Source organism: Rhinatrema bivittatum, chromosome 2 (assembly GCF_901001135.1).
Source record: "Rhinatrema bivittatum chromosome 2, aRhiBiv1.1, whole genome shotgun sequence".
Taxonomy (NCBI): domain Eukaryota; kingdom Metazoa; phylum Chordata; class Amphibia; order Gymnophiona; family Rhinatrematidae; genus Rhinatrema; species Rhinatrema bivittatum.
Window position 1 is genome coordinate 661,374,889 of NC_042616.1, and position 12,227 is coordinate 661,387,115.

Sequence of the window (12,227 nt, forward strand, 5' to 3'; positions counted from 1 at the left end):
ACATGGACGTGCTGATTTTCTAACATGCGCTTGCTGGTGCACACATGTTATAAAATCTGGGGGCCAGACGCACATTCGTGCTGGATGTTATAATCTGTGGGTGGCGCGCGCAGGGGGGCCTAATTTTATAAAGGTATGCGTGGCGACAAGATCGGGCCTCTCCCATTTCCCTCCCAGTCCACTCCAATTAAGGTAATAGAGGGTCAAGTGACTTTCCCAAGCTCACAAGAAGTAGCAGCAGGATTTGAATCCTGGCTTCCCTAGTTCACCATCCAATGCTCTAACCACTAGGCTGCTCCACTCCGTATGTTCTTATGCTATGCTGCGATTTCAATTTGTTAGTTTTCTAATTTTTTTAAATTATTTTTTCTCTTGTGTTAAAATATTATTTTATTTTTTATAACATATTTAGTTTTTCAACTTAAGTGAGGCTGATATTCTCCATCATTTGCCAGGGTAAGTTCGGACTTAGCCGGAGTAATGGCATGATTTGAAAATCCTGCCATGCTGACCAGCCCTGAGATATCCAGATAACGTTATTGTTTATAAAGTTATCTGGCTAGCTTGGGGGTGGGGCAGGGGCACTGAGGAGGAGCTGGTTTTCAGGCTGTTAGCCAGCTAAATGTTGATTTTCAGTGTTACCTGGCTAGCATAGATGGATAACTTTAATACAGCTAAGACCTGTCCTAAAATTAGTGACATAAATACATCCAGCTAACTTTAAGATAGCTGGATATATTCAGTGGCATGCCTGCGCCGCTGAATATCCTGTCTAAGTTATCTGGATCAGTCTATCTGGCTAACTTTTCTAGCCACAACATACAAAAAGTTGGATGACCAAACCAAACATAGCAGATCCCAATCAGAAAAAAGGATGGTCAAAAATTCATAGAATCCACAATGTTTTATCCAATAATAAACTGCATATGTCAATGGTATGTTTATAATCTCTTTTACATGGTCCCTTGACATGGAACTGTGTTTCGGAGGGACTTTGATCTAAAAATATAAACATAAAAAAGTTGACTGAAATACATCAAAGGACAGAGCCTGTATATAAATAAAAAAAAAACCAAAGCATTTACCTGAGCACAATCATTTTTAACATAGGCTTAGAATAGTACATCAAAACAGAACTTCCAACACAGGGATTTAAATCAGAAAAAGCTCGCCAAAATTAAACACAGTGTTGAACAGAAATGACAAAGTAAACAAATACTTAAACAGTTAACAATGCGGGGGATAACATAAAATGACTATAATACGAGAGAAGTCAAAAAATGACAGCAATGTAAAAGAATTAATGTAAATCCAGAATTGATACACATAAGTAGTGAGAAAAATCATACAGTGATGAGAGCAACATGTAGACTAATGTCAAAAAATATAGTAAAACTGTTTTACATGAATGTAAACAGAAATTAGTACAAATAAGCAGTGAGAAAAATGCTGAATTAAGATTATAAATTGATAAAAACAATATCATATATTGAATCTAAGAAATGACAGAGAAACTCGTGAATTTAAAATAGAATTTGATATTGATACAAAAAAATAACAGAAAAAAAAATAGGTCATTCAATATTGACATTCTGACTATGGGGGTTTACAGTGTTAAGAGTATGTATCCACCTTTGCTTGTGTTGTGTCAAAATATGGGAGAAATTGCCACCGCATGAAGAGAGGGCAACAATTTCTAGGATACAGAAATGGAGTTGAGCAAGGGAATGTTGTTGCTCTAACCAATGAGCTGATAACGTCTGCAGTTTGAGAGGAAACTTACAGGCTTTACAGTGGCCACAAGGGCTATGACTGGTGTGTGGAAGTAAAGTGCGAGTGACACAGTAGTCTGAGGATATTAATAGATCCTGTAAATTGCAACTCTGATGAAAATCGGGTGAAAGCTATATTAGGCCAGTATTTGCAAATGATAGAACAAATAAAATAGCTGGCTAGAGTATAGGGAAGACCACCGGTCACTACTTCATTAGAGATATGAGATGTTTTAGTAAACAAAAAATCTTATTTATGTATAATGCTTGTTTGAAAGCATGTTTGATAATTTTGAAGAGGTATTCATGTTGTAAAAATTGGTCATACATGATTGGTGCTTGATTCAAGAATTCAGCCAAGAAGAACAAAGCTGATGTAGATGAAAGAACTGATCAGTCGGGTCATTATCATGAAGACTACGGAGGTGACAACCAGAAAAGGAAAGGAGAATATTTATATCAGTTGGCGTGTGAAAAATTTTAATGGAGAAAGAAGTGTGGGTTTTGCGGATGGTAATGTCTAGAAAGGAGATTTGGGAATCATGTACAGTGAAAGAAAATTTGAGGTGACTATTACAACAATTTAACCAATCAATGAACATAGAAACCTGAATGAGGGAACCCTGCCAAATCAAAAATATATTGTCAATATAACGAAGCCAGGAAATAGAAACAGACCAAAACTCTGAGGGGTATAAAAGTGTAGTTTCAAAATGAAATACACAAGGCATGCAATGTCAGGGGCCATTGTGGCCCCCATTGCCGTTCCCTTAATTTGTTGAAAAAAATGTGTTATTGAAGGTGAAGAAATTTTGTGTGAGAGTAATGCGAGTGAACTCAATTAAAAAAGGGAATTAAAGCAGGAGGAACGTCAGAGCAGCAGGAAAGAGTGGAAGCAACCAAATCAATGGCTTCTTGTTGTGGTATATTGGTATAGAGGGACTCAACATGAGCAAAAGTGGATACATACTCTTAACACTGTAATCCCCCATGGTCTGAATGTCAATATTGAATGGATTTTTTTTTTAATTAAACCAGTTTTTCTGTCATTTTTTTAGTAGCAATATCAGATGTTGTGTTCATCAATTTATAATCTTAATTCAGTGTTTTGCTCACTACCATTATTTGCTACTAGTTTCTGTTGACATTTTTGTTTACATTTGAACAGGGTGGCCCATGGAAAAGTAGCCTGCCTCTAATGTACTGGTATTGGAGGCAGGCTACGTTTCCATGGGCCACCCTGTACAAATCAGTTTTGCTTTATTTTTTGACATTAGTCTGCATGTTGCTCTCATCATTATGGTTTTTCTCGCAGCTTATGTGTATCAATTCTGGATCTACATTAATTCTTTTACATTGCCGTCATTTTTTGACTCCTCTCGTATTATAGTCCTTTTATGTTATCCCTCCTATATTTTATTATTTAAGAATTTGTTTACTTTGCCATTTTCATTCAATACTGTATTCAGTTTTGGTGTGCTTTTTCTGATTTAAATCCCTATGCCAGAAGTTCCATTTTGATGTGCCATTCTAAGTCTATGTTGAAACTGATTGTGCTCAGGTAAGTGCTTTGTTTTGTTATTTATATACAGGCTCTGTCTTTTGATGTGTTTTGATCCACTTTTTGATTATAATATCTGTTTATATTTATATTTTTAGTTCGGTCCCTCCAGATGCAGTTATTCAAAACTGACATGGAATGGAATCATGTCCCATGACATGATTCCATGTCATGGGACCGTGTAAAATGGATTGTAACCACACTTTTGACACCTTTAAGTCTCAATAAAATATGCAGTTTATTATCAGATAAAACATTGTGGGTTCTATGAATTTTTGATCATCCTTTTTTTCTGATTGGTAACTTTTCTAGCTGACCAGCGACTGAATATGGACTTCATATAGGCGTCTATAATTGGGATTGTTATGCTTTGTGATATACATGTTATTAGATTACATTTTCAATTTGTATTTATTCTTTTTGGTGTTAGATTTTTGCACAGCTAAGTTTCATTGAACATCTACTCTGGTTGATATCTTCCTATCCTCAGTTAGGTACCTCTTCCCTGGTCTGCTCATAACATCATTTGTGGTGCCCTCTGTCTCTCTTTTTCTCACATACCAAGAAAGGTAGAATAAATGTAAATTGTGAATCCAACATTATGTGCAAACATGTCACAAATGATGGGTTTTGGGATTTGTGTTAGCATCCTTCCAAGTTCAGGGTGATTATACTTAGGCTGTGCTACAGCAGCAGGGTCTAAAGGAATATGATTCAAAAATTATCTTTTTTGCACATTTATTTCTGTACCAATTGCCAGTGAATGATATCGCTTCTATTCAAAAGCAATCTTAAGAAGGGAAGAGATGATGGGTTTCAGCAAATGTTTTCCAGCTGAAAAAGGATTTTGTTTCAGAATGAAATACATAACACTACATAAGCTATTGCTTAAAGATACTTCAAAATAAATAGCCTATCAATGGAGAGTTGATTTTGTAATGCTAAAAGCTGATGAATATGTGATTACATTTCTCTTGGAAAACTTTTATAAACAAGAAAAAAAAGATGAACCCAAATAATCCCATATCATTTTTATATTCTTAAAATTCCCAGTCATCATGATATTATCATTTCTATTAGCTACCGATTCTTCATCTTTGTTATCTCATTTGTGATTTTCTTGTGTTTATTTACTGTTATCTTGCATTAATTTTACAATTCTTGTTTAATACTGACTTTATAAAGGCAAGCCAACAGTCGCTCAGCATCACATGGTTCAGAGGGCGGTATCTTTGAAGTATACAAAAGAAGCAGAAGAGTTAGGGCATCCTGACAGTGAGGTTATAATAAAATCAAGAGTAGTTCATGTGCCTATAAGTAAAGAATCACCTGAGCTAAAAGATTCCAAATTATCCCTGTCAACTGAAAAGTTGGTTATTAATACAAACAAAAAACAAACTTTGAAATGTCTGTATGCCAATGCCAGAAGCATAAGAAGTAAGATGGGAGAGTTAGAGTGTACAGCAAGGAATGATGCGATAGACTTAATTGTCATCTCAGAGACAAGGTGGAAGAAAGATAACCAATGGGATAGTACTACACCAGGGTACAAATTATATTGCATTTATAGGGAAGAACAACTTTTTGGTGAGGGATTGGGGGTTGTTTTCTGTCCTTGATGGCATAGAGTCCAACAGGATAAAGATCCTGCAAGAGACTAAATGCAAATAGAATCTTTATGGGTAGAAATACCCAATATATGTTGGAGAAGAGTATAGCAACAGGAGAATACTACTGTTCACCTTCCCAAATTAAGATGGACTATGAAATGCTAAGAAAAATTAGGGAAACTAACCAAATTGGTAGTGCAGTAATAATGGGAGATTTCAATTACCCCAATATTGATGGAGTAAATGTAAAATCAGGACATGCTAAAGAGATAAAGTTCATGGATAGAGTAAATGACAGCTTCATGGAATAATTGGTTCAGGAACTAAAGAGAAAGAGAGCTATTTTAGATCTAATTCTTAGTGGAGCACAAGATTTGGTGAGCGAGGTAACGGTCATGGGGCCACTTGGCAATACTGATCTTAACTTGATGAAATTTGAATTAATGACTTGAAGAGGGACAATAAGTAAATCCACGGCTCTATCACTAAACGTTCAAAAGGGAAACTTTGATAAAATGAGAAAAATAGTTAGAAAAAAACTGAAAAGTGCAGCTACAAAGGTTAAGAGTGTTCAACAGGCATGGAAATTGTTAAAAAAAATACCATCTTAGAACCGCAGCCCAGATGTATTCCATCCACACATTAACAAAGGTGGAAGAAAGGCCAAAGAATTGCCGGTATAGTTAAAAGGTGAGGTGAGAGAGGTTATTTTGACCAAACACAGGTGTGTTTGGATTTTCAAAGTCGTTTGAAAAAGTCCTTCATGAGAGCTTTTAAGAAAACTAAAAAGTCATAGGATAGGAGATGATGATTTTTAACTGGTTAACAAACTGGTTGAAAGACAGGAAACAGAGACTAGGATTAAATGGTCTGTTTTCACAGTGGAAAAGGGTAAACAGTGGAGTGCCTCAGGGATCTGTACTTGGACCAGTGCTTTTTAATATATTATAAATGATCTGGAAAGGGGTAGGATGAGTGAAGTGATAAAATTTGCACATGACACAAAATCTTTCAGAGTAGTTAAATCAGAAGCAGATTGTGATAAATTGTAGGAGGACCTTAGAAGACTGGAAGATTGGGTGTAAATATAGCAGATGAAATATAATGTGGACAAGTGCAAGTTGATGCATATAGGGAAAAATAACCCATGCTGCAGTTACACGATGTTAGGTTCCATGTTAGGAGTTTACCACCCAGGAAAAAGATCAGGATGTCATAGTTGATATTACATTGAAACTGTCGGCTCAGTGTGCTATGGTAGTCAAAAAAGCAAACAGAAATTTTGGAATTATTAGGAAGAGAATGGCAAATAAAATGGAGGATGTCATAATGCCTCTGTATCACTCCATGGTGAGACCACACCTTGAATACTGTGTACAATTCTGGTTGCCACATCTCAAAAAAGATAGAGTTGCACTGGAAGAAGTTCAGAGAAGGGCAACCAAAATGTTAAAGTGCATGAAATGGCTCCCCTATGAGGAAAGGCTAGAGCTGTTCAGCTTGGAGAAGAGACGATGGAGAAGGGATATGATAGAGATCTACAAAATCATGAAACGACTTAGATAGGTAAATGTGAATCTGTTATTTACTCTTTCAGATAATATAAGGACTAGGGGGCATTCCATGAAGTTGGCAAATAGCGCATTTAAAAAGCTGAGAAAATTATTTTCACTCAACTCACAAATAAGTTCTGGAATTCATTGCCAGAGGATGTAGTTAAGGCAGTTAATTTAGCTGAGTTTAAGAAAGATTTGGATAAGTTCCTGGAGGAGTTCTTAAATTGCTATTAATCAACAGGGAATAGCCATTACTTGTTGCTGGCATTAGAAGCATGGGATCTATTTGATGTTTGGGTACTTTCCAGATACTTGAGACTTGGATTGGTCACTGCTGGAAACTGGATACTGGGCTTCATGGAACCTTGGTCTGACCCAGTATGGAATAACTTATGTTCTTATGTTTATAAATATTTTGTGCAAGCACAACATTTTAAATAACTAACACATTCTGATATGGAAACATGTAAAACAGTTGCTCTAAATAATGGAAATCAGTTCCGAGTAAGTCCCATGAATCATTAATTTTGTGCAGGCATAAACAGAAAGCAATAATGGTTGTGCAAATCAAGTCTTTACCATTATTGATTTTTTTTTTTTGCTAGGTATGTATGTCCATCTGTTTTCAGCACTAAATGTTTATTTAAAATAAAACATAATTTTTTTCTATTTACCTGTGTATTAGAAGAGTTATACAACCCTAGAAATTCTGCCTAGGGGAATATACTGCTTTAACAAATATTTAACATATACTTTGTTGTACTATTGATTTCTAGCTGACTATCACAGCAGTGGCAACACTGTTGTAAATGGTTGGAAGATACACAACACTGCTAAAAACAAGTGGTTTGTCTGCATGGCAAAAACACCTGAAGCAAAACAGGAATGGCTAGAAGCAATTTTAAAGGAAAGAGAAAGAAGAAAAAGTAAGTACATAACCTGTGTTATAGAATTTTCAGAAAATATATATGTACTGTAATTGTGCTGACTAGGAAAGATGACGGTAACATGCTGTCATGGAAGTAACCCAGATTAAGAATAAATACAGGTCAATTTGGTTCTGAAATGGAGACTCAGAGCTTTTCCCCGTTATATTTCCACTGTAGTTAGAGAAATCATGTCAGATGTGCTCCCAGAACACTCTTGCATTAAGGTACTGCACAAATAAAGGAAAAGGCCTATAGTTCACCTGGGCAGCTATAGCATGACTGGGTCTGAATGGGAGCCTGGGGGCAGCTCTTTGCCACAGTAGGAGGGGGTAAGCAATGTGCTCAGACTGATGCCCACTTATTCCATAGGCCAATTGGGAAGCCCAGTGGGAGCCGCCAGCACTAGGGCTCAGAATTTAAATGGATGGGCAAGGGCTCAGCAGCCTCTTGCTGCATGGAAGAAAACCCATTCTCCTTTGTTAGTGTTAGGATACTGCCCGCGATAGCCGCGGGCAGTCCCCTACCTTTCACGGCCAGCCAGGCCACCGACGCTGTTCCCAAACACAGCCCGGAGGCCGTCGCGTTTTCGGGGCCTTCGCGGTCCTAGCGCCACCGTCCAGCCTGATGACTCCTTTGATCTTTGTGGCATGAAGTCGCCGCTGCTGCTGCTGCTTGCTCTTTCTTCGCGGCAGGACTGCTGCCGCCGCCTCTCCCTGTGGGCCTCCCCCATGGCAGGAATGCCGCCGATGCAGTTTTCTCTTCCTGCTTCACCATAGGTGAGGGCGTGCGCCTCCCTTCGATATTTAAAGGGCCAGAGGTGGGGAAAGCCCCACAGCCCTCAACGATGACATCGTCAGTCTTTGCTGGATCAGCCCTATAAAAGGGCCTTGCTGCTGTTCCTCAGTGCCTTCGGATACAGTCTCACAGCATCTGTGGTCTTCTGTGGATCCGGGTCTTGTGTGGTCTTCCTGTGTCTTGATGGTTCTTCGTTCCATGTTCTTCATGTTCTTGAACTTTGTCTCCTTGATGTTCCTGGTCTCGTCCCTCGTCAGAGCTCCCTTGTCGCCTGTCTCCTGTTCCTGATGTTCCAGATGTCCGGTTCTCCTGATGTCCTGATGTTCTATATCCAGATGTCCTGATGCCAGATGTTCCGTGTCCAGATGTCCTGTGTCCTAAGGTGTTCCATGTCCCTGATGTCCGATGTTCCTGTTTCGACTTTGTCCGTCTCATCTTCAGCTCTTCTTCCAGTTCCCAGGTCTCTCATCTGTCCACCTCTCCTGGCGTGCCACCGTCGTGGTCTGTGGCCAGCCCATGGGGGGCTGTGTAGGGCACCTTGTGGCACAAGGCCAACTTCTGTCTGCAGCACAAGCCTCTGGAAGACTCCTGTTTTTAATGCCTTGCTTCTGAGAATCCTGAGTCTTGAATCCCATCCCAGTCTTCAGAGTCCCTTGTGCCTGCATCTGTCCATGCCTAAGACTGCTAGAACCTGCTCTGCTCCTGTGTGGTCCACGACCAGCCACAGGAGGCTGTGTAGGGCATGCCCCAGTGCAGGCCTCTACTGAATCTTTGTCATGTTCCAGTCTCAAGTTCCACTTCGCCAGGAGCCTGCTACACATTCATCATGGTCCGTGACCAGCCATGGGTGGCTGTGTAGGGCATGCTACTGTTGCGTTCATCGGTCCTCGACGGTTTCGCCCCATTTGCCTCACCTTATTCATGGCTCCTCCCGCTTACCTGGGCAAGATGGCTACCACCGCATCTACAAGCCGACCTCTCTGGCATCCCCAGAACGGCTATGGTGCAGCCTCCTGCCATTGCTCCTCCCAGGTACCTACTAGGGTGCACGCGCAACCCATGTCTTTGTACCACCCTTGGCGCGAACCTCGAGGATGTTCCCTCATGCTGACGTCACGCCATCCGGGTATATTACCTTCATCAATTTGCTAGCTCCCCGAGTTAGCAAGGACTCGAATCCCTTCCTGTCTATGCTACTCTGCCGCTTCCATGCTGCCGCAGGAAGCTTTCTCTCTGCCCTTCGGGGTACATGCTAACCTGGGTACCCGCTCCTCGGGGGCCCTCTGCTTTATTTAAGGTTTCTTTCAGGGAACAGGTACTCGCTCCTCAAGGGCCTGCTCTCCCTGCCTCGGTGCCTGTACCTTCAACTACATACCCGGTGGAATCGCTTGCCAACAGCTAACACCTAGTGAGTAACTCTCAGTCTATCTCATCCACAGTATCTCCTCACTGGGAGACCTGCTGCAGAACCTCCTGACGTCATCAAGGAGAGAAGGGCTCCCTCTGCCGAGGTCCCTGAGACTACAACCACAGACTGCCTCACTACTGCCACCTCTGGTGGAGATCTTGTGTGTGTACAAGTCTAGCCCAGTGCTGTGGCTCCTCATGGGGCTCCTCCCCGTGGGTGTGGTCATCTCCACAACACCCAAGGATCCACAAAACACACGTTATCATAACAGCTACGATACAGTTCTCACCCAGTACTTTTGCCTGACTTCTGAATCCTTGCCTGAAACTTCCGAGCAACCTGAATCCTTGTAAAAATCTTCTGATTATCCATGTCTTCGTCCAAGTCTCCTGAGTATCGAAATCTTTGTCTGAGTCTTCGTGTTCCTGCCCTCAGCCTCCGTCTGGCCTCACACTCTCGTTGTTCCCAAGCAGCGGGTCCGGAAGGGCTATCGAGTGGCCGGAGGTCTACTCTTGAGGCAAGCATTTCATTGCTAGGTCTCATTGGTGCGTTTAGGTCCAGTGGAGGCCTGAACCTACCTTGTTCCTGTTCTGGATAGTCCTCGCCTTGTCTTCAGTCCACGCTTGCTCCTGCTCCACCCGTGCTCGTACCTGCTCACCTCTCGCGGTGTGTCTTGGGGCTCCTCCCTGAGCCATGCTGCGATCCAAGGGCTCACATCCTACCTTGAGATGGGACAGCACCCCCGTGCTCCTAACAGGGCCTGAAGGGCACGCTCCGTAACAGTTAGCAAGCAGGAGCTCTGTGGTTTGGAGGAAACTAGGGATTAGTTGGTGCAATTTGCAGGGCATGCAGGGAATGATCATAACAATGGCGTGAGGGCAGGTGGAAAACTTATGTGGGCTTTGTGGGGTTGCTCTCAAGCCAGATTAGTGAAAATCAATAACTACTAGAATCGAGATGTATACAGGCCAGTGAATTGTTATGTATTGTGTAGAGGATATTGTGAAACTTTCAGCTTAGGACAGGAGGGAGGCTAGTTAGAGAATCTACAGGAGAATAATATTTCAGTACTGAGTTAATATATTTTAAATAATGAAAGGCTGAGTTTCTGGATTCTGCTGTGATAAATCAAGTAGTTGGGTGATATGATGGTGAGGAGGGGGAGTTTGTCTGTCATCAGCTATAGTGAATGGCATTGCAAAGTGAAAATTGCTATGATGATTATGGGAAAAGTGGATGGTAAAAACATCATTTTAGCTGGATATACTATGGCTGGTAAACATGGCCAGTCAGTAATGCTTATGCCTTAATTTGCAATTAATAAACAGAAGATAACTTTTAAAGAACTGCACGTGGCCCTATATGTATGCGTATACGGCCACATGCAGATCTTATCCAGTATTTTATTATCATATCATGTACATGTGGGGTATAAAATACATTTAAATCTACTCTACAAAATTTTCGCATATGTAGAGATATGGGCAAATACACAATTATTGGTTGGATAAGTCTAAAAAAAGTGCTTCTTATCTGGCTATGTAAGATCTGTTACTCTAAAAAGGCACTAAGGCATTAAGTGGCAGCATTTAGCAGCAACACTAGGTGACACTGTCACTCTGAAAGCATTTAGGGTGTAAAAAGTACACGTATTTTTCCAAATGATTTTAAAATTATACATGTGAATAATGAATGTGCAAAATATAAGTAGGACTTACCTGCCTAAGTCCCTATTTATGTGTGTAAGTTGGCAAATGTTCTAAAATGAGCGTGTAAAAAGAAATTAACCCATTTTTTGATTCCTCCACCAATTTGCCCATTCCATCTGCAGATGATCGAGACCCTCCTCAGTTCACCCAGCCTTCCCACCCAGCCAAAAATCCACTATAAACACATTTGATAGCACTTGGGCAAGATAATTAGCAGGTGTAAAATTATGTAAACTGCCAAATCAATTAAAATAGCAACTTACCCGCGTATATGTTGGCCCACTCTCCAGAACATCTGTAGACCACCCCTTATTTTCATGCATATGAACCCTTGTTTATGGGCATTTGGTATTTACAAAATAGCATGTGTGCAGATACCTGCTATTTGCATGCACATATGCTAATTTTACAGACGCAACCATTTGAAAATTCACCTCAAAGTTTAACATTTTGTTTCTTGTTCCTCTTATATAAGATCCATGTGGCCACCCTCACCGTGCCACTTAAACTAAAACATCTGCATACACACAGTGACACACCTGGTTAATTACACAGGATGCAAGCTGACTCACAGGCTTAGCAAACAACTACCAGATGTCTAAAAGTAGCAGAAACATTTTTTTCTAGTGTCTGCAAAGACAGAGGTGAGATTAAACCCACCGCTGAGGACTACCCATAGCCCAGGCATTTCTGGCTCCTATAGAGATGTTCTTCTCCTGTCAGCATCAGTCGAACCAGTATTCCTTGAATAGTCATGGATGAGACTCTCATTGAAACAAATGCACGTAGCTGGTAGAGCTCACTTAGCGAAAGTCATTTGGATCCTCTGATGATAAAATCAAAATTCTTACCTTCATTTTGACATTTGAAATGTCATTTGAGTGTGC

At 40.6% G+C, this 12,227-nt stretch overlaps 1 protein-coding gene across 1 annotated transcript in view; it reads left to right on the forward strand.

The window, feature by feature from the left end:
• PREX2 (phosphatidylinositol-3,4,5-trisphosphate dependent Rac exchange factor 2) overlaps nucleotides 1-12,227 on the forward strand; it is a 922,406-nt gene that overhangs the window by 300,429 nt on the left and 609,750 nt on the right. Inside the window, exon 9 of the mRNA XM_029591436.1 lies at nucleotides 7,276-7,425. Within this exon, the coding sequence (XP_029447296.1) occupies nucleotides 7,276-7,425 (150 nt within the window). The remainder of the gene's footprint in view (nucleotides 1-7,275; nucleotides 7,426-12,227) is intronic.